This window comes from Miniopterus natalensis, chromosome 2 (genome assembly GCF_054644295.1).
Source record: "Miniopterus natalensis isolate mMinNat1 chromosome 2, mMinNat1.hap1, whole genome shotgun sequence".
NCBI lineage: Eukaryota > Metazoa > Chordata > Mammalia > Chiroptera > Miniopteridae > Miniopterus > Miniopterus natalensis.
In genome coordinates this window covers 145,128,350-145,146,346 of record NC_142082.1, presented here as the reverse complement: position 1 = coordinate 145,146,346, position 17,997 = coordinate 145,128,350, and the positions used below count along the sequence as shown (strand labels likewise).

The following is a 17,997-nucleotide window of genomic DNA, read 5'->3' as shown; positions in this document are numbered from 1 at the left end:
TACCAAAGGGAAACGTGCTGCTCCCAATGGCTAAGGTATAATATTCTTTAGTCTACAAATTTAGCAGAAAAACTTCTATAATACTTGACTGTGTTGTTTAAATTCTACCTAACATCTGTGATACATGTACTTTTGGCTACCAGTTCGCTATTCTGAACAAGAAGATTAAGAGCAGTATACTTTACGGCAAATCCCACACAAAGGATGGAATTAATCAGTGGTGTTTGACAAGCTACAGTAGGGTCTATTATATTCAGTCAACAACAAACTTAGATAAACATACAGAGAATATTTTAAAAATCTGTGGTATCAGACATCTACAACAACGTGCCTCCTCGAAATAAATATATTTTAAATACTAATCATTCCTTGTACTGATACATAAAATCCAGAGGTCCAAAAATATCGCTACACATCCTTCTTCCCCCAAGAGTTAATGATACATTTCTAAATTGACTTTGGGAGTGTAAAATGAATTGCTGTAAATTAATAAGGAAGATAGTAACACAATATAATTGTAAACTAAATAGTTTTTGTTGTTGTTTTTTAAATGGAGAGCCATCCCACTCTCTGGTATTGCATTACTTGGTGCTCTAGACAAGCCTCCAAGGGCCAATTAGTTTCTCTCCCTGCTCATCTAATATGAAAGACACTGCTGAAAAGGAGTGTCTTCTGTATTACTGGGTTAGGTATTCGTATCTAAATACCTGAACTACGACCTAATGTGAATCTAATTCTGGAATGTTACATTAAAAGCTATGATGACCCTATCAAGAAATGCAGGAGGAAATAATCTTTCCTCCTCCCCCAAGAGGAGAGAGACAAGGTGCTCCGATGTCTGCCTTTTCTATGGGACAGTGGTCTGTAAGGGGAGGGGACAGGTCCATGGTGCTCCAAGGGAGTGCAGAGGCCTCTGGGGATTTGAGTAGGGGAGGAACAGAATCCAGAGCTCAGTGCCTGGAAACTCTGCCAAGAGTCTGCGGTTAGATTCTGCTTATCGCAGGATAAGAAATCTGTTGCTCGGTGAACTTCTGGGTTTGACAAATTCAGTGAGACTATAGATTAAAACACAAGGCCTGTTTTAAGAGATCAGCTCATAGAGCACACACATTTACTGTGTGACATAGACAATCCAGCCACAGGTGATGGGCCAGCTTAGAGGTAATGCAGTTCTGGGGTTCTGTTCCCCATTGCTTTCCAAGCTACCTTGTCCCAAACTCTCTCCCTTCTCAGTCTGTGTAGCTTCCTTCTTTCCCCTTTAGGAGAGGGGCTCGGGTAGGAGTGCAAGGCAGCTCTATCCCGTGTGGGGTGCATGGGGCAGGCAGGCAAGGCCCAGCCCTAGGCTAGGAAGGAGAGGGAATGGCACGGACACTGAGGTCCTCAGCTGGGGGAAGGAAGGTACTCAGTGATGTTGTCACAAGTTCTCCTCAAAGACTATCTCTGAGGTTCTCTTTTTCTTTTTCTAACACTCTGGATGGATTATTAATGGAGAAGAAACAGGAATGAGGCTTATTTAAAATACAAAAATCTTGTATTTGCAGGAACCTAAATTTATAGATATAAAACAAGTATTTTAAAGCCCCTCCCCCCTCCCAAGTACCCAATATAAAACAGGAATTACTTAGATCATCCTTGGTTAGATACCTTGTTCTCTGTGCAAGAAGCTGGCGGACATGAAGAAAAGCTGCTGGAGGCGTAATTTAAGAAATGCTTCCCCTTCAACAACAGAGTGTAGGGCTAAAGGCTATCTGCATCAGAGGAATATTTTCCTAGGTGTTTAGGATAATCTTTTTGCAGCATTCTTGCTCCTCAATTTATTATAAAGGTGTCGTGGGACTCCCCCAGTAGAAATGGGCTCAGGTCAGAGTAACTTTGACACAAGTTGCCAAGAGGGAAACAAAACTTCATTTGCTAGATTACCCAAATGTGCAGTTTAATATATTTACCAAGGTAAGAATCGTTTCCACCCCTTCCCCACTGAGAACACGTCACCAGAGAACGTCTCTACATGGAGTGAACGTGGTACCAGGGAGGCCACTGGTCTGCCGGAGCTCAGCTGCCAGGTGATGCGAGCCACCTCAAACACTCGTGCTCGGACCCAGCAACAGCACACACCCTGTGACTCTCATACGATGATCCCTGTGTGCTATGTTAACCAAAATAGGCAAATTATTTATGAAACCATTTTTGTCTCTGTAAAGCAAAATAAATATATACAATTCAAGATTTTTTTTTTTCTTCTAAAAAGGTACAGATAGTGTGAGCTGAACATCTGTAGGAAAATTATTTCAGAATCTGGATGTATAATAAACAAACATGACTGATGATCATGTTTTCAAAGTTCTAAGATATCTTGACATCACACAAAAATTGAGTTAAGAGAGTGAAAAAATAACTGATTGTGGAAAGTACTAGGAAATATGCTTGCATGAAATTTGGAGGAAAAAAAAATCCATGATCCTTAAATTGATCCCAAATTTTGGAGGGACATGAACCATTATAGAAACAGGTCTCTGGTTTGCTACCAAAATGTGATTCCTTTTTAAGTATCTTGTAAATTTGCTTCTGTAAACTTGCAAAAGAAGTGATGAGGGTTGCTGATGGATGGTGACTTGACCGAGCAGCAGGTGGTAGTGTTTCCTTTTCTCAGTAGGTCTCAGTGGCCTTCGTCATTCCCCGGTGAGCAGGCCCAGTCGTAGATGACCAAGGGAATGCTGACCAGGGAGAACAATACCCCCAGGCCCAAGAAAAGGGCAGCCTGGAGCGACAGAAAGGCATGGGTTATTTTCGGTGAGACAGACATTTCCCACACGCACCTGGGAAATAGACATCAATGCCTTCCCTCTCCTCTGTGTACCCGTGTGTTTGGAGTTTGCTGCAACCATTGCTGAACTGAGACTGTTTCTGAGACTGTGTGTGAATCTGATTCTCCAAGGGTGGGAAATACGAGCAAACTATAGAGAGTTGTGCTCTACATTCTGTTTTTTGACTTATGTCCTACAGCTGACTGGGTATCCTTACAGCTTCTTTCAAACTAAGATTACAACCTAAAAAAATAGCTTTGGAAAACATACGGGTCTGTTCCTCACTCTTGACCAACCAATCTAGGTTATCGCTGGCAGGCAAGCATTTCTGTTTAAAAAGTGGAAAAAGATATGAAAGCAAAGTACATCTGATCAAGTGACAGAAAATGGATGTCGAAAACTAAGTGACTTCAGTAATAACTATGTATGGTGCCAAGTGGGTACTTGAAATATCGGGGGCACCACTTTGTAAAGTATATGACTGTCCAACCACTATGCTATAGACCTGAAACTAAGGCAAAATAATACTGAATGTAAAAAAAAGAAAACATCTAAGTTACTTTAAGGGTTGATGAAGGCCACGGGTGGGCAGATCACTAAATCCAGAACCTGGAGAGCAAAGACTATAAATTGTTTGGCCTTGGACTAGGCAGAGAGAGCTCTGCAGGGAAAAGGGTGAAGCATCACGGGAGCCAGGGGAGCTGCACCGCAGCCTGCGGGGTAGAGCGAAGGGAAGGAGAGGAGGCAAATGGTGGGGCTCAGAGGGATGCGCGTGGGCTGCGCATCGTGGGTCCGGTCTAACTCCCAGTGGGTCCTCGGACGGATAGGAGCCCTTGTCTCATACGATTCAGTAGTTCCTACTACCAGTGTTATTTGGGAGCTGGGTTGGGGAAGCCCAGAGAATTCACGGGCAACAGGGTCTCTATCATTTTTGGATCTTACTATATTTCACTCCTGTGCCAAGGTGACTGCTCCTTCCTCTCTGTCCTTGTGAAGCAACTACTGGGAAGGTTTAGGAGGACTTGGGATTTATGGCTTCAGTGGTAATCCTGTTGGGGAAGCAGATGCTCTCCCAGAATCAATGCACAAGGATGCTCCCTCCTGCCTCCGTCTCCTATCCGGGTCTGTTGACTCGGGTACTATGTGCGATTGGAGTCTTACACTATCTGGGAGGGCAGCTGAGAAGCCTTCTCCGAGGCCAAACAAAATGGTGCTCCGGAAGGTACTCATGCAGCGGCCACTTCAGCCCTGCTTCCCTCACTGTCTCCAAGTGCACCACCTTGAAGATGCCCTTGAACTTCACCAGACCTGGAAACAAGAATCCCAATATAGAAAGGTAGTTTCTGAATCCAGGTCTGTTTCTCCAAAGCATTTCTGTCAAATCATAAAAAGACTCTTTAAGCTAAGTCAGCCATTTAAATTAAGCATCATATGTCCCCTGAGCTAAAGATAAGGCATCACCTTACAGAGACAGGACGATAAACATCCTGTCTCCCAGCTGGCCCTGCCCTGGCTCAGAGCAAAAGCGAAGGCACAAGAGTAATCCCTGAAAAGATATTGTGGGAAATAAGATTCTAATGAGATATTTTAAATCTCCCAAAGTGGAAAACTACAGGACTGCTGCCTCCCTTCGAGGCTGCTAACTGTAGCATTAGAAGATAGAGATGGACTATTTATTTGGTAAATTTAAACAAAACAACTAATCAGAAAAATGAGGGTGGCCAGCAGAAGACATACCCAAATTCTTTGAGTTCCTTTATCTCCATCCTGGTTCGTGATTTTTAAATAAAGAGATGAAGGAAGAATGAAAATAAGCATATTAGCAGATGTAACTCCTGTAAAATAAGAAGAGAAAGTTCAAGGTTGTTACTGTGGAAGTTCAGCTTCCTAACTAGCTGCTGCAGAATAAGTGTAAAATCATAAAGCCATACCTACGACTCCAAAAATATCCTTCATGGAGGGTATGAAGATCACCAACAAGTTAACAATGACCAAGAGTATTATGGTAACAAAGATGTGACGACATAGATTAAACTTTGTTTTCTTAGCCAGTTCAAATAAAGATGAACGAACCTGTGGGGAAAGAAAAGGAAGGTTCTGTAAGGGCTTGCGGCATGCCAACCTTCACCGTTCTTGGCAGAAAGTGAGGTATCGTGTCCAGGGGTTTGTGAAATGTTCTGTAATTTATAGTTAGTGTAACTGTTTGGGAGGCAGGGGGCTTGATTTAAAATGGAAAAGTTTTTATTTATGACTAGATTGTTTTCCTTTAGGAGGGATAATTTCTGTTTTTGTTTTATCTATGGATGTGGATTCTCCCCTGGTCCTTCTACATTCTCTCACTGTGCATGGTCGAGATTCGAACATTCTACCTGCATTTCTCTATAAAAACGAGGGACAGATTAATGAGAACTGAGATTCCTTCCACCAGAGTCTATCCTATCTCACTGATGCCACTTTCTTCCTAAAGAGTCTTCACGGATTCTTGGGATCCTTCCCCGGTGCAGTTTCAATGACACAGGAAAGCTACCTGCACCAGGCTCTATCTAGACCGGGCTCCTGAGACAGAAGGAAAGGCGAGACCTCAGCATTTCTCCGATTACACTGAGGCTTTACTCACCGTGAAAAATAACACTGGCACCGTGAGGATGACAGCAACGATGACAGCCAGCCGTACCGTCAGGACGAGAATGTCGTCTTTGCTCTGGTACTTGTGAAGGAGGTCTGAACTCACGTTTTCTAAAATGAGGAGAAAGAGGGTATCGAAAAGAAACAGAGCACATCACTGAATGACAGTTTTCCCGAACAACAAAGAATGTGACAACTAAAGGGCAAGGAAAGCAATGATGTGGGTTGTCAAAACAATTCATAGAGTTGAGAAGGAAAATCCCTGTTGTGACACATGGTCCACCTGTCCATCATAACTTTAACTAAAAGGAACTTATAGTAACCCCAAGAAGAGGCTACAAAGAGTGGCTATGCTTAATTTATACTAAATTGATTCCAGGAGTAAGTTGGGATTAAAAATAACATAGGTTGAAGCACAGAGCTATTCTTTTTTAAAAAAAATGTTTTTATTGATTTCAGAGAGAGAGAGGGAGAGGGAGAGAGAGATAGAAACATCTACGGTGAGAGAGAGTCGTTGATTGGCTGCCTCCTGCACGCCCCCAACTGGGGACTGAGCCCACAACCCGGGCATGTGTCCTGACCAGGAATGGAACCATGACCTCCTGGTTCATAGGTTGACACTCAACCACTGAGCCATGCCAGCCGGGCACAGAGCTATTCTTAATTTAGATTTTCTCCTACTTGGTGCCACTCATCAAACAACACCAAGTAGCCAGCCTTGCTGAGTGGATGCGTGGGCGACTGCAGGCCACTCGGGGCCTCTTTCAAACTCTCCTCTTACTGCTCAACTTCCAGTGACCAAGCAGCAGGGGTGCCAAGGGAACTTATCCACCATCAAGAAATAATTCTTCTCTTCCATGCATGTTTTTCTTATATATAGAAAAAGAGCATTTTGCTTATATACCATTTTGAACTTTTTCTCAACTCTGAACTTCAGAAAGTGTTATTTCAAAGACAACCAAAGCTAGAATGGCAGTCGTCAAGAACATGAGAATGTTCACTCCTTTGGCAAGAGATCATTCCCTTTCCCCATGTCTCCTTTCCAAGGGCTTCTCACAGGATCTTGGATTTCACTCCCTTTAACTTTCTATGTCATTCTTTCAAATCTTTGCAAGGCTCCAGCTTCTGGTGAAAAATTAGGCATTTTATTTTTAATTAACGGGAAGTGTCATGAGTGTGGCACTCTGCTCTTTCTCACTTTCAACATCTGTCTCTGTCTCTATTTTCTATTCATGGAATCTGACCCAATTTGAAACAGCAATTAGGAAATTCTCTGATAGACTTTTCACTTTCCTCAGTACAGGTGCTATGCTTATAAAATGCTCTTTCTTTTAAGGACAGCATTAGGAGAAAAAATTGCAGCATATTGTTTCAGTAATTATCCTGTTGTGCAGTCTGCATGACTATGGAAAGGAGCCATTGCCATTTGCTGTAAGTAGAAGAAAAGACCAGCAAAATCAATGTATAGAAAAAGTTATTTTGATAATCGATTTTTACTAATTCATTTACAATGACCTACATTTATGTACTGATAGAAATTACTCACCATAGAATGTAAAGTAGCCAAAAATGGCAGTCAAGAAGTACATAACAAACATGGCAAAAAAGGAGATATTTGAAACCATCTGCATTCTTTTCTGTGATCGACTAAAACAAAGACAAAAAGAATTTGAAAAATTAAAAACCATGTTACCCAATTTAAACACCAGCGTTAACAAGGAAGTGTTAATACTAACTTGACTTTCTATCAGGATGGGGCAGGTGTGACCGGCTGAAATCACCCCAGGCAATTATGCCTGTTTAGAATAACTTCTTTTATACCCAACGGGTATTGAGAGAGAGATCCATGGAACTAACAATTCCTTGAGAGCTCTTACCCATTCTTTTGAAAGAACATCGAGTTCTCATCTGAAGGGCAGAGAGTATTTTTAAATGTTTTTGTTTGATATTATCTCCACAGTCAGCATCCACCGGGGAAAAAAGGCAGAAAATTCAAACGCTATTCTCCCACCCCCAGAGACTAGGGGCGGAGCTGGAACTTGACCTCAGGTGTTCTGTTGCTAAAGCTGTTATTTAGGTTCCAGTTTTCCCACTGAGCAGCCCCAGAGATGCAGCTGGAAGTCTGGATGTCTCCATAGCAATACCCAAAAGATCACAGAAGAGGGATGATGAAGGGTTCTGTCTCTTCGGTAAAGTTTACTCTGGGAGTCTGAATGAACCTTTAAGTTTCTTTAACTGCCCAAGTAATTAATCTATAAGACTTGTACTCAATAACAGACTACCAATAACCATATTTGGTTGTGTCATAACAAGAAGTATGGAATAGAAGAAAAACTGAGAAGTACACATGGGAAAACTACAAACTAATAGCTAGACTATAAAATTTAAAAGATGCCAAAGACATTTAAATATCCTAAATACAGGATCATAAAGTTAACACTGATATACCCACAGATAGGTAGGTGTAAATATTTCAAAATTTACCTATACTGATTAAATATGAAAGAGGAAGAATTATAAGTGAATTCAATGCTAAATGACATCCACTTTATTTTTGCTTCAAAATGGTAATAGCTACCATATTGCATGTCTTTTCTGAGCTTAAGACTATGCCACGATGACTTTTTATATAGAAAGTCTGATAATGGTACGCTAAAAAGAGAGCCAATGAGGAAATTTATAGGTAAGCCTTTAGTTTTCTCTAGAATAGCAATCAAAACGAATCCATAGAATCATCTTAGTCATTTAAAATGAACAATAGTATTCTTTTGTCTAATTTGTGGTCTTAACATTAATTTTTCTCTGCCTGATTTACCAGCCTTTTCCATCTAAACCAACAGGCAAATCAGATCTGGCGTATTTAGCAGCTCATAGATGAATCTGAAGATCACTATATTCTACCTGCCAAGTAGGTATAAGAAACATAAAGCAACACAAACGCTCAAACTCTCCTAAGTAATACAGTGTTTGAAAAACCGATTAACAAAAAAGCCCACATAGTGTGCACTTCATATATTTACATCCAAAATATACTGCAGGTTTCTGGTTTTTCTTTTTTTCTTAAAATACAGTACTTGCTCAAGAATGGCAGATAGTAAATGTTGAGCTGGGTGACGAGTCCACTGGGGTTCATTACATGTGTCTGTTTATTTTAATACAGTGCTTGCCTATTAGTGAGTGGTAATAAAGTGATCAAGATAAAAGAAACTCTTACTCTTTAAGCTCACTGTAAATTGGCAGGACTGATGGATGGCAGACAAATGCAAATGCAATGGTTGGTAGAGCATACACCGTCTATTTGAAAGAAAAAAAATAAACATTAAAAAGGGTATTTTTACCATAAAATTATACATCTCCAGTATTTCTGAGCTTTTCATCTGACAGCTCTTCAGAATCCCTGGATTATTTGGTTATTAGGAGGGCTTTGTTAGCTAAAATAGGAGCAGCGTTCCTAGGAGAGCTTATCTAGCTAGACGTTAGGCACTTGCCACAGACGGGTTTGAGATTCAGCTTACCTACAGTGTATTTTACATACTCCAGACACAGCATAACCCACATTTATATAGCGCTAACCAGTTACATAACACTTTTCCTACCTTATCTCATGGAATCCCTGCAATAACCCTGAGCAGTAGACAGACCACTGCTGTTCTCCTGACTCCCTCCAGCAGCCTGGGAGACATGCCCAGGACTTCCACCTCTATTTTATTGTTCTTTGCTATATATGGGGTGCATCTAAGCAAACGTAAAAGATGGCATCTAAAATGAAAATTAGTTCCACATTCACTACTTTGGCTGCCTCCTTAGAGTTAAAAGAAAGAAAGGGGGGTTGGGGAGGGAGAGAGGGAGAGAGAGAGAGAGATTGATTTAGTTTTCATAGATACGACTTTTTAAAACTTTCAAACTCAACATAACTTCTTATGCAAAATGAAGCTGGCAGAGAAGGAAGGAAAAGTAGCATTTCTCATGCTCTAATTCTGCCCAAGTACTGTACCAGGTACATTTTCAAAAAAACACACACCAACCCCCCCTGTAAGATATAGAATAGAATACTCGTTTTTACATGTGGGGTGGGGTAACTTGCTTGCGAATTCAAGTCCAAGCCTAATTGGTTCCACAGTCCACTGTCTACTATACTATTAACTGAATCTCAACAGTGTAACAGTTTCGTAAGTGCCCATTTGTGTTGGCATCTGTATTTCGACTGTGTAGCTGGGAAAGTCTGAGGCATTCCTTTTTGTCACCACCAGATAGGAAGCAGTGGGCTAAGGATGTTATTAATCTATTTTTAAAGATCTATAGGAGAGGAAAGAGCTGAGACAATTATCGAGAGAGAGATTTTCAGAGAATGCTTAAGGTTGTCCTACATGTAAACGGGGTTCAGCGGGAGCATGAAATATAATATTTGTATATCTCTCAAAGGTGTCTAAATGGAGTGTGGAATTTGGAAGCGGGGGTACTGCGTCCTTTTGAGACTGAACACATTTAAAGCAGTTTAATTACTACAAGATTAAGAAATATAAAGCCCTTAATAAAAATGCTCGTTTTTATATTTGAAGGATAAGGAAACTTACCTTTGAATTGAAGGTAACATATTTTGGCGTACACATGCCAGTATTTGTTGAATTATCACTTATTATTGTTGAATTTATTCCCTGCTCTTTAACAATGCAGGGAATTTGAAATTTCTTGTAGATAACCTGGTATTAAAAAATATAGGAGAAACAATATAGACTTTATCAAATAAAGCCAAGTAAGGAATAACTGTTACATGGCATTGTACTATGGCAAAACCAAACCAACCATTCCAACCAGCACTTACCACTATTAGGAAAAAAACCATACAGCTCAAGGAAAATCCACTAGTATAGCCAAGATACCCTAAAAAAAGTTTTAAAAGTTATTATTAAAAATTATTATTATCTCATCCATCACCTTATTTCTTTCAATGCATTTTTTAAAAATGTTTTTATTGATTTTAGAGAGAGAGGGGAAGGGAAAGGAAAAGAGAGAGAGAGATGGGGATGGGAGGGGAAACATCAATTGGTTGCCTCCCATATGCACCCTGACCAGGGAACAAACCCATAGCCTGGCCACGTGTCCTTACTGGGAATCGAACCTCGACCTACTGGTGCATGGGATGACACTCAACCGACTGAGCCAGGGCAATGCATTTTTTCAAGCATAATTTGGGGTTCCAATAGTATACATACATGCCAACGTGAATGCAAGATTTATTATCCGATAGTGCTACTTTACTTGGCAAAAGTGTGACTTTAAATAAAAACATTATGTGTTTTGATTTCAGTTCTCCCTGACACACTAGAGAACACAGGTGTCCAGAATCCAGGGAAAAAGAGCCTCCCAAATTTAGTCACAGTTTCTGCTGGTGTACTGTGATGGATACGTATGGCCAAATCCATTACCCTTTATTATGCACTTACTGTGTGCATAATGGCCGTCAGACACAATACTTCTCTTCCCAAATAAGAGGCAGGCACAGAGGAGATGAAGTGATTTCCAGGGATAAACTGAGCATCTGGGGATCTTTACCTTGCTCCCCTTAGAATGCCTGACAGATCTCCAACCCCCGTAACCTCCAGAAAGGCAGAGTTAAGTGGCCTCTGGGGGGCTGCACTATTCTCATCCCTGGGGGAGAAGAGCCCTTCTCTACTTAAACTGAAGAGTTATCTGTATATACATAGAAAAGCCTAAACACAGACCCAGAAACAGAACATTAAGTAGTTGTTGTTTTTTTAAAAGTCCACTTATAGATCTTATAGAACAACTACAGAGGCTTGATATTTTTCATATAAAACAGAAAACTATGGTTAGTAATCATTTTGGGAAGAACTTTAAGTGTCTGCCTGGAATTAGCCAAGAATTAAAGAAAATGCATTTTAGAAGTTTTGGACTAGGCGGCAGTGTGGCCACCATTAGTTGATGTATGAAATTCCCATAGCATCAGGCACACTTGTCTCTGATTAGAAGCACACACAAAGATGGTCAAAACCAAATGGATGTGAGCTAGTGGTTGCTTACCACTTTTGACATTTCACTTCTCTCTCTCCCTTTAGTGAGGCAAATAACTGAGAATGGTTAGACTTTGATCATTTAAGAGTAATTCACTATACTTTTGGGTATAAATATAAGCAACTTTCTGTCTTGATATTAGACTTAAAAACCTAATTGTCTAAATAATCAAGGTATTTAAGACCTTGCACAAGGAGAATTCCACTTTTTGGACTTTCCTCAGAATAGCCTGTAAGTTGTGTTGTTGGGAATAAACGCTATCTGTCCCCTTTCCAAGACCTCCACAGCTTAGGAGAATGATTGCTTAGGAAGTTGCTCATTGACCAGTGTTGTTGTTGTTTTTAACGATTTTTAAATTGATTTTGAGAGAGCAAGGAAGGGGGAAGGAGAGAAAGAGAAGCATTGATGTGAGAGCGAAACATCAACAGGCTGCCTCCTGCACGCCCCCTACTGGGGATCCAGCCACGTGCCCTGACCGGGAATGGAACCAACAACCTTTTGGTGCGTGGACCGATGCCCAGCCAACTGAACCACAGCAGCCAGGGCCTGACCAGTGTTTTTACCCCATATTAAAGTTGAGACTAAGTAATACTTGTAATTTATCATTTACTTAATCTTTACCGTACAAGTGAAAGCAGGGGCAACATTTCGTTTTATTAGGTTACTGATTCATATGGGCACTATAGAGACTATGATAAAAGCAAGATCTTTCCTTACCTAAATTCTTCAAGAGACATAGAGGGAGGATTATGCCAAAGGTAACTATCACCACCAGAACACGGCCGTCCACATACCAGGCTCTGAAAGGCATTTCAGGGGTTAGGTCATATTTCCTTAGAAAGTGCCCCCCCCCAGTGTAAAATTTCACAATATATTTTAATGAATTTTTTTACTATTATAATTTTTTATCATTATTCAGGTTTTATCCAAACACTTTAATGCAACCACTACTCATTTACTATTGTCTTTCTCCCATGTGATAGAAGAAGGGATATTGTTTTTATTTCCTCCCCCATTGGCTAAGTGTAGCATTCCTTTAAATTATTTATGTGGTCTCAAAGCTGAATGCACACATTGCATTCTGTCAAATTACAACTTGTGTCATCAATTATTTAAAGAGAAAGTTCCTTTTTGTTTTGCTTGGCTAATATCCTCAAAAAACAAGTCACCACAGGTAGGCATTGCTCTCTCCCTATTCTCTCGTATTTGACCTTGAATCCTCATTATAGAACACTAGGAACTATGTCTTTTATGATTCTCCCTTGAAAGAAAACAGAGAAACTAAGACTGACAAGAACTGTTAAACAAGAGAGAGTCAAAACATAATGGCTGTGCCAAATGTAGCTGCAACATTTTCCAGGGTTAACTGCATTTTAATGAAGGTAGCTCATGTAAATTTTGCTTCCAAAATTCTATGTCCCTTCTTTAAAAAAGGGTCTTAATTTTTTTTGTATGTTCCACTTCTGTGTTAAAAAATACTCCATATCTGTTCTATTCCACAGAAACTATACATAGATCTCAGGCTCTTAAGAAAATGCAGCATCTACCATTTGCAGCCTGACAAATGAATCTACCTTTTAAATGCTCCCATTCAAGTGGTTCTCTCTGCTCCTTTTATTTATATAACTCCAGAGAAACTTGTTGAAACAACAAACAAAGAAAAAAACACCCCAGGGAAAACTTTGTTTCGGTAATTTTCATAAAGAAAGAACTTTGGTTAGCCCACATTTAAATGAAAAACATTTTAGTTTTGTTTTGTTTTTTAAAAAAAGGTCTATAACTTACGAAAATGTCTCTTCCTTTCCCATTAGAAACTTTATGGCAGAGGGCAGCTCATTTTTTACTATGAAGAGGTAGCTCAGCATTGCTAGAGGGAAATGAGAACATTTTAGAAAGAAGATACTAAGGCTCATGTTGCAAGCTATATAAAAGGTTACCAGCCTGTTCTTAGACTAACCTTCAATAAGACACGAAGACAGCTTTAGATACTCTTGCAGTGTCCTTGGTTTTAAATAAGTGACTGCTGTCTCTGCTTTACTTTCCATGTGTCATTTTAGCAATGAGAATAACTTCTTGAATTATGTTAAAGTTCATGTGGCCACCCAACCTCCAGAATTAGAAAACATAATGTTCACCTACTTTAAAGTTATGTATAGAAAAGCATGTTGGTTTTTGTTTTTACCTCCGGTGTTCTGGAGAGAGGTGGCTCCAAAGATTACAAACTTCCCCGTGGTGCCAAAGACCTGTTCTCCCAGCTTTTCATAAACCATGCAGCCTATTTAGAAATCATATTTGAGAACACAAGAAATGACAGGGTGCTAAAAGTTAAAACTGGCTAAGATTTCATCATGCTATTAACGATTCCCCAAGTTATTTCGCATTTTTCTCGAAACCATACAAATGGCCTTCTTGGCTTTGCAAGGGTTAAAGCCATTCTCATTATAAAACCACCTCTTGACATTTTAAATTGTCAGACATGACCACAATTTATCTTTTTTCAAGTTGGCTATAAAAGCAATTACAATGAAACCATTAGGTTATAAGGCTTATTTTTTACTACTTCAAACAGTCCATTTACTTTACTGGTGGGAAATTCCCACTCTGATCATATTCTCAGGTCTTGTGATTATCATTAAAATACAGATTTGATTTAAAAATAAAAACCCTGATGGTTGGGTTAAAAGTTTCTTTTTGAATTAATAACCTAAATATTTATGCTAACAAAGAATTATCTTAATCATATTCCATCAATGCCTCTTGTGTCCTAAATATGCTAACACATTCAGAAACATGTAGTAGTCACATCAGAATTCCGATTGTTTGTAAAATTTAGTTCAAAGATAAGCAGCTCACCAAAGAGAGCAGCAGGAAAGTCTATCTAAAGAATAATTTGGCTATAGCAAATTCTAAAGTGTTCAGCTAGCCTATCTCAATAAATACTAAGATTCCAAACCATTTTTTTAAGTGTTTATATTTCCTTATGACAGTTCAGCTCAGATTTTCAAAAGGTTCACAGAAAGTAATATGGGTCAGGCTAAATTAAACTTTTGTTTAATCTCTCATAAGACTGGTGTTTAAACCAGACAACGGTTAGATCCCCAATTTATTACAAAATGTTCCAGTTAAATGGAGTCGTCTATATACAATAATAGCTGGCCGACGTGGTTTTAGCTAATGTAAAAGTCAAAGTATTACAAACATAATCCAGTATGCCAAGGACTAGAAAATAAACACTTCAGGTATTACACTACCCAGGGTACTTGAAATCTTTTCATAGCACACTCACTCCCACGTTGCCTCGGGAGTAGCATTTTCTCCTTGGAATAGGCACAAAAGAGAACGAAAGCTCTGTTTACTTTTAAAACTTGGAGGCTATAATATAAAAAACATGGGATCCTTGTTCTGAATTTATAAAGAGCCAAGGAAAAACCAAAGCCTTTAAAATGAAGCCATCTTAAACTAGAAAGAAAAAAAAAGGTGTAATTGAGGGTTTACTTTAAATGACAACATTATTGATCACTGTTCACGACAACTTAACTTATAGTTGCTGTATCCATTTCTCTAGGTAAATACTACTATAGGTCTTCCAGTGACTACAGGTCAAAGTACTCTTTTTCTTTAATAATCAAGTTTCTGAACAGGGAAAGCATAGTTTGTTTACAATTTCACCATCAAAATCATCCACCCTGGAGTTAACAAAATCAGACCTATTATCAGTTTACCTGTTTCCTTTGAGCAGATCAACAGAAGGTTTATGGAATATATAGACAGCAGTGTCACTGAAGACAAAAGTATCCTGAAGCAAAGAAAAGAAGTCGTGTAATAACTATCAAAGAACATGCTTTGACCTTACATTTTAGAAGGGCAAAGGTTTATTTATATGGTTAACACTGTTGATGGTATCCAAATTTTGGAACCTATTAGTCAGACCTTCTTTAAAATCCTCGATAGAAATGTTCTATCAAATAAAGAACTGCCCATTAGGATCTGAGTAACAGTTCAAATCCTTTACATAATTGTAACTCAAAGCCTTAAATAGAAATCTCAGATCATTTCTGCTGGGATGACTCTAAAACATTAGGAAAAAAGGCTTTTGCAGTCCAGGGTACCCTGTTCCATCTGCATAAGAAAGTGTGAGGAAGGGGTGTAGGAACTGGGGAGGCTGGGGGGAGGCTTGCAGTGACGCTTACGTCAGTGACCATGGCACTGTGGGCAATTTCTCCTATTCCTAGATTCCTCGCCAATAATACAAAGACACAGCCAAAGAATGTCTAGCATTCTTCTAGTCCAATTATTCTATGGCTGTTTATGCATCTACACATTGGACCACTGAGATAATTCCCTTCCTTTGCACCTGGTTCCTCTTGAAAGAATTAGCACCTCTTTCAACGGAGGGGAAAATTTTGACAATCAAGCACAATGAAAATACTTTTCTGAATGATGAACTTTTTTTTAGTACATCTGGCTCATTATTAAACCCTCCTCAAGAAAAAGCACAGTTAAAATGATGTGGCAGATTACATAGATTATTTCTCAATCATTTGGTTAAAACAGACATAATAATGGAAACTAAAGCCTACTTATTATAAAGAAAAAATTTCCAGGCCCCCAGATGAAACCACTCACTTCCTGATGTAGGGAAATATATCCCTAGAATAATACATTACTGTAACTGATTCTCTGAGTAATTAAGGCAATTATTTTTCTAGCAAGTGCTATTGACAGGTCCTTGGCACATCCTGTGGTTCTCTCTTTGTGGCCTGTCTCCTTCCGAAACCCTCTGGCCACCTACCACACCTGGTGAACCACGGGCCTTGGGCCCAGCTCAGACGTTACCTCCTCAGGTGCCTTCCCTTGCCCCAGGCAGAAAGTCTGCTCCTTAGCTCTCTTAGATCTTAGGGCATTTTGTTTCCCCTGTGTGTAGGAGGAATACAAAATGGTCAAGCACAGAGTCGATGGGCTGCCAGAGATGGCCAGAGAACACAGAGGGGCACAGCTCAGCAGAAGTAAAACAAACACGGGGAAAGAACAGAAACTCTAGCACTTTGTATGAAGGTTAATAAATAAAGAGGAATTTAGATAAAGATAAGACTGTAAGGAAGTGCATTCAGATATACACTGACTTAGCTAAGATCCTTGACAGGGCAGGTGATTAAGACTGTAAGGACACAAGAAACGGAGAGCAAGAATTTATTCACCAATCCAGCAGTTTCGAGCTATGTAAGGGAACATGATTTGATGTGTTCTGCCAGAGAGTAAGATATAGGATACAGCTGTGGTAGGATTTTTCTTTTATAAGATAAACAATATTTACGTTGAAGAAGTAAGCTTTGAGTTTTACTCACAGTCCACACATGATTTTAGGACTGAACACTGAGTGGCAACTTCGACATGTGTGTGTAACAGGCCATTGAGCATTTCTGTGTGGCACAGAATAGCATGGGCTTCCCAGGTGGGGTAGGACGGATGCAGTCTTAGGATTAGTCATGTGCTATTCTAGAGCGACAGCGTACCCTGCCGAGTCAGTTCTCCTGGGACCAACCTGAGGAACGGGGGGGGGGGGGGGGGGGGGATTTACCACTGGGCCCCAGGCTAATGAGTAGAGTCTGACCGTGTAGGAGCTATGTGCCTAGCAGAAGGGACAGTTACTAACATCTACGTAATGATTAACCAAATGCCCCACCACTGGGAGAACTGGTTACTTATTAGTGAAAGAAACATTCTAAAGGAAACTTGTTCCCTTAGCTAATGTCCCTGGGACCATGTGGTTCTTGCACTTGGTCACCTCTTAGCACATTCTATTAGGCTGAGCCTCTTTGTAGAGGATGCTCAGCTGGCCTCTGGCCCTTGGCAAGAGGTAGAGAATTTCTTCATAAACTCCCATCACTTCTTTTTCTTTTTCAAGTAAAGGAAGTGTTGATCAGGGAAGATTTTAGCCAGGAGTCGCCTAGCCTCTTCCTCACATTTAATAGCAGAATGAGGTTCTCCCACAGTGGTGAAAACAACTCCCTTGTTCCCGTGTTTAAGAGACATAACATTGCATCCCAGACAAGGGGACCTGTGTAGTGAGAGTATGATGGCCTTGGCCTTTGGCACCCAGTCTCTGAAGACTCTCCTCTCCATCTCTCCCAAAATATAAATCTTCCCTCCAAAGGCTAAAAACTAATAAAAACAAAAATCTTTTTCTATCAGGTCACTAAGAGGCAAATTCCATATGCAAAATTCTAAGACTGCTTTTGGCTATCACAGATTCTAGCACTGATGGGATTAAATTTTAGGAACGTATACTCCTTGTTTAGATTCTTAGAAAGAAGCACTAAGTTGTGTAACTGGCTATAACAGATCCTAGAAAAGCTTAAGAGGGTCCAGCCAGAGATGTCACAGACACAGAGAATGTGACATCTAAAAGAAAGTAAACTCAAGAACGCAGACAACAGGAGAGTGGTAACCAGAGGGAAAGGGGGTTAGTGAGGATGAGGGGGGCAAAAGGGGGCAAATATACTGTGACAGAGGGAGACGAGCCTCTGGGCGGTGA

General features: G+C 40.0%; 1 protein-coding gene across 6 annotated transcripts in view; it reads right to left on the bottom strand.

Annotated features, from left to right (window-relative positions):
- Positions 1-233: 233 nt before the first annotated feature.
- The window catches only part of SLC38A1 (solute carrier family 38 member 1), a 63,525-nt gene continuing 45,761 nt past the window's right edge, over positions 234-17,997 (bottom strand). For all 6 annotated transcript variants that reach the window (XM_016201174.2, XM_016201175.2, XM_016201173.2 and 3 more), the window contains 12 exons: positions 15,185-15,258; positions 13,645-13,737; positions 13,248-13,329; positions 12,180-12,262; positions 10,252-10,310; positions 10,004-10,129; positions 8,644-8,723; positions 6,976-7,076; positions 5,422-5,540; positions 4,736-4,877; positions 4,542-4,639; positions 234-2,758 (listed from right to left, as the gene is read on the bottom strand). In XM_016201174.2, coding sequence (XP_016056660.2) covers positions 2,657-2,758; positions 4,542-4,639; positions 4,736-4,877; positions 5,422-5,540; positions 6,976-7,076; positions 8,644-8,723; positions 10,004-10,129; positions 10,252-10,310; positions 12,180-12,262; positions 13,248-13,329; positions 13,645-13,737; positions 15,185-15,258 — 1,159 coding nt within the window. In that variant the 3' untranslated portion in view covers positions 234-2,656. The remainder of the gene's footprint in view (positions 2,759-4,541; positions 4,640-4,735; positions 4,878-5,421; positions 5,541-6,975; positions 7,077-8,643; positions 8,724-10,003; positions 10,130-10,251; positions 10,311-12,179; positions 12,263-13,247; positions 13,330-13,644; positions 13,738-15,184; positions 15,259-17,997) is intronic.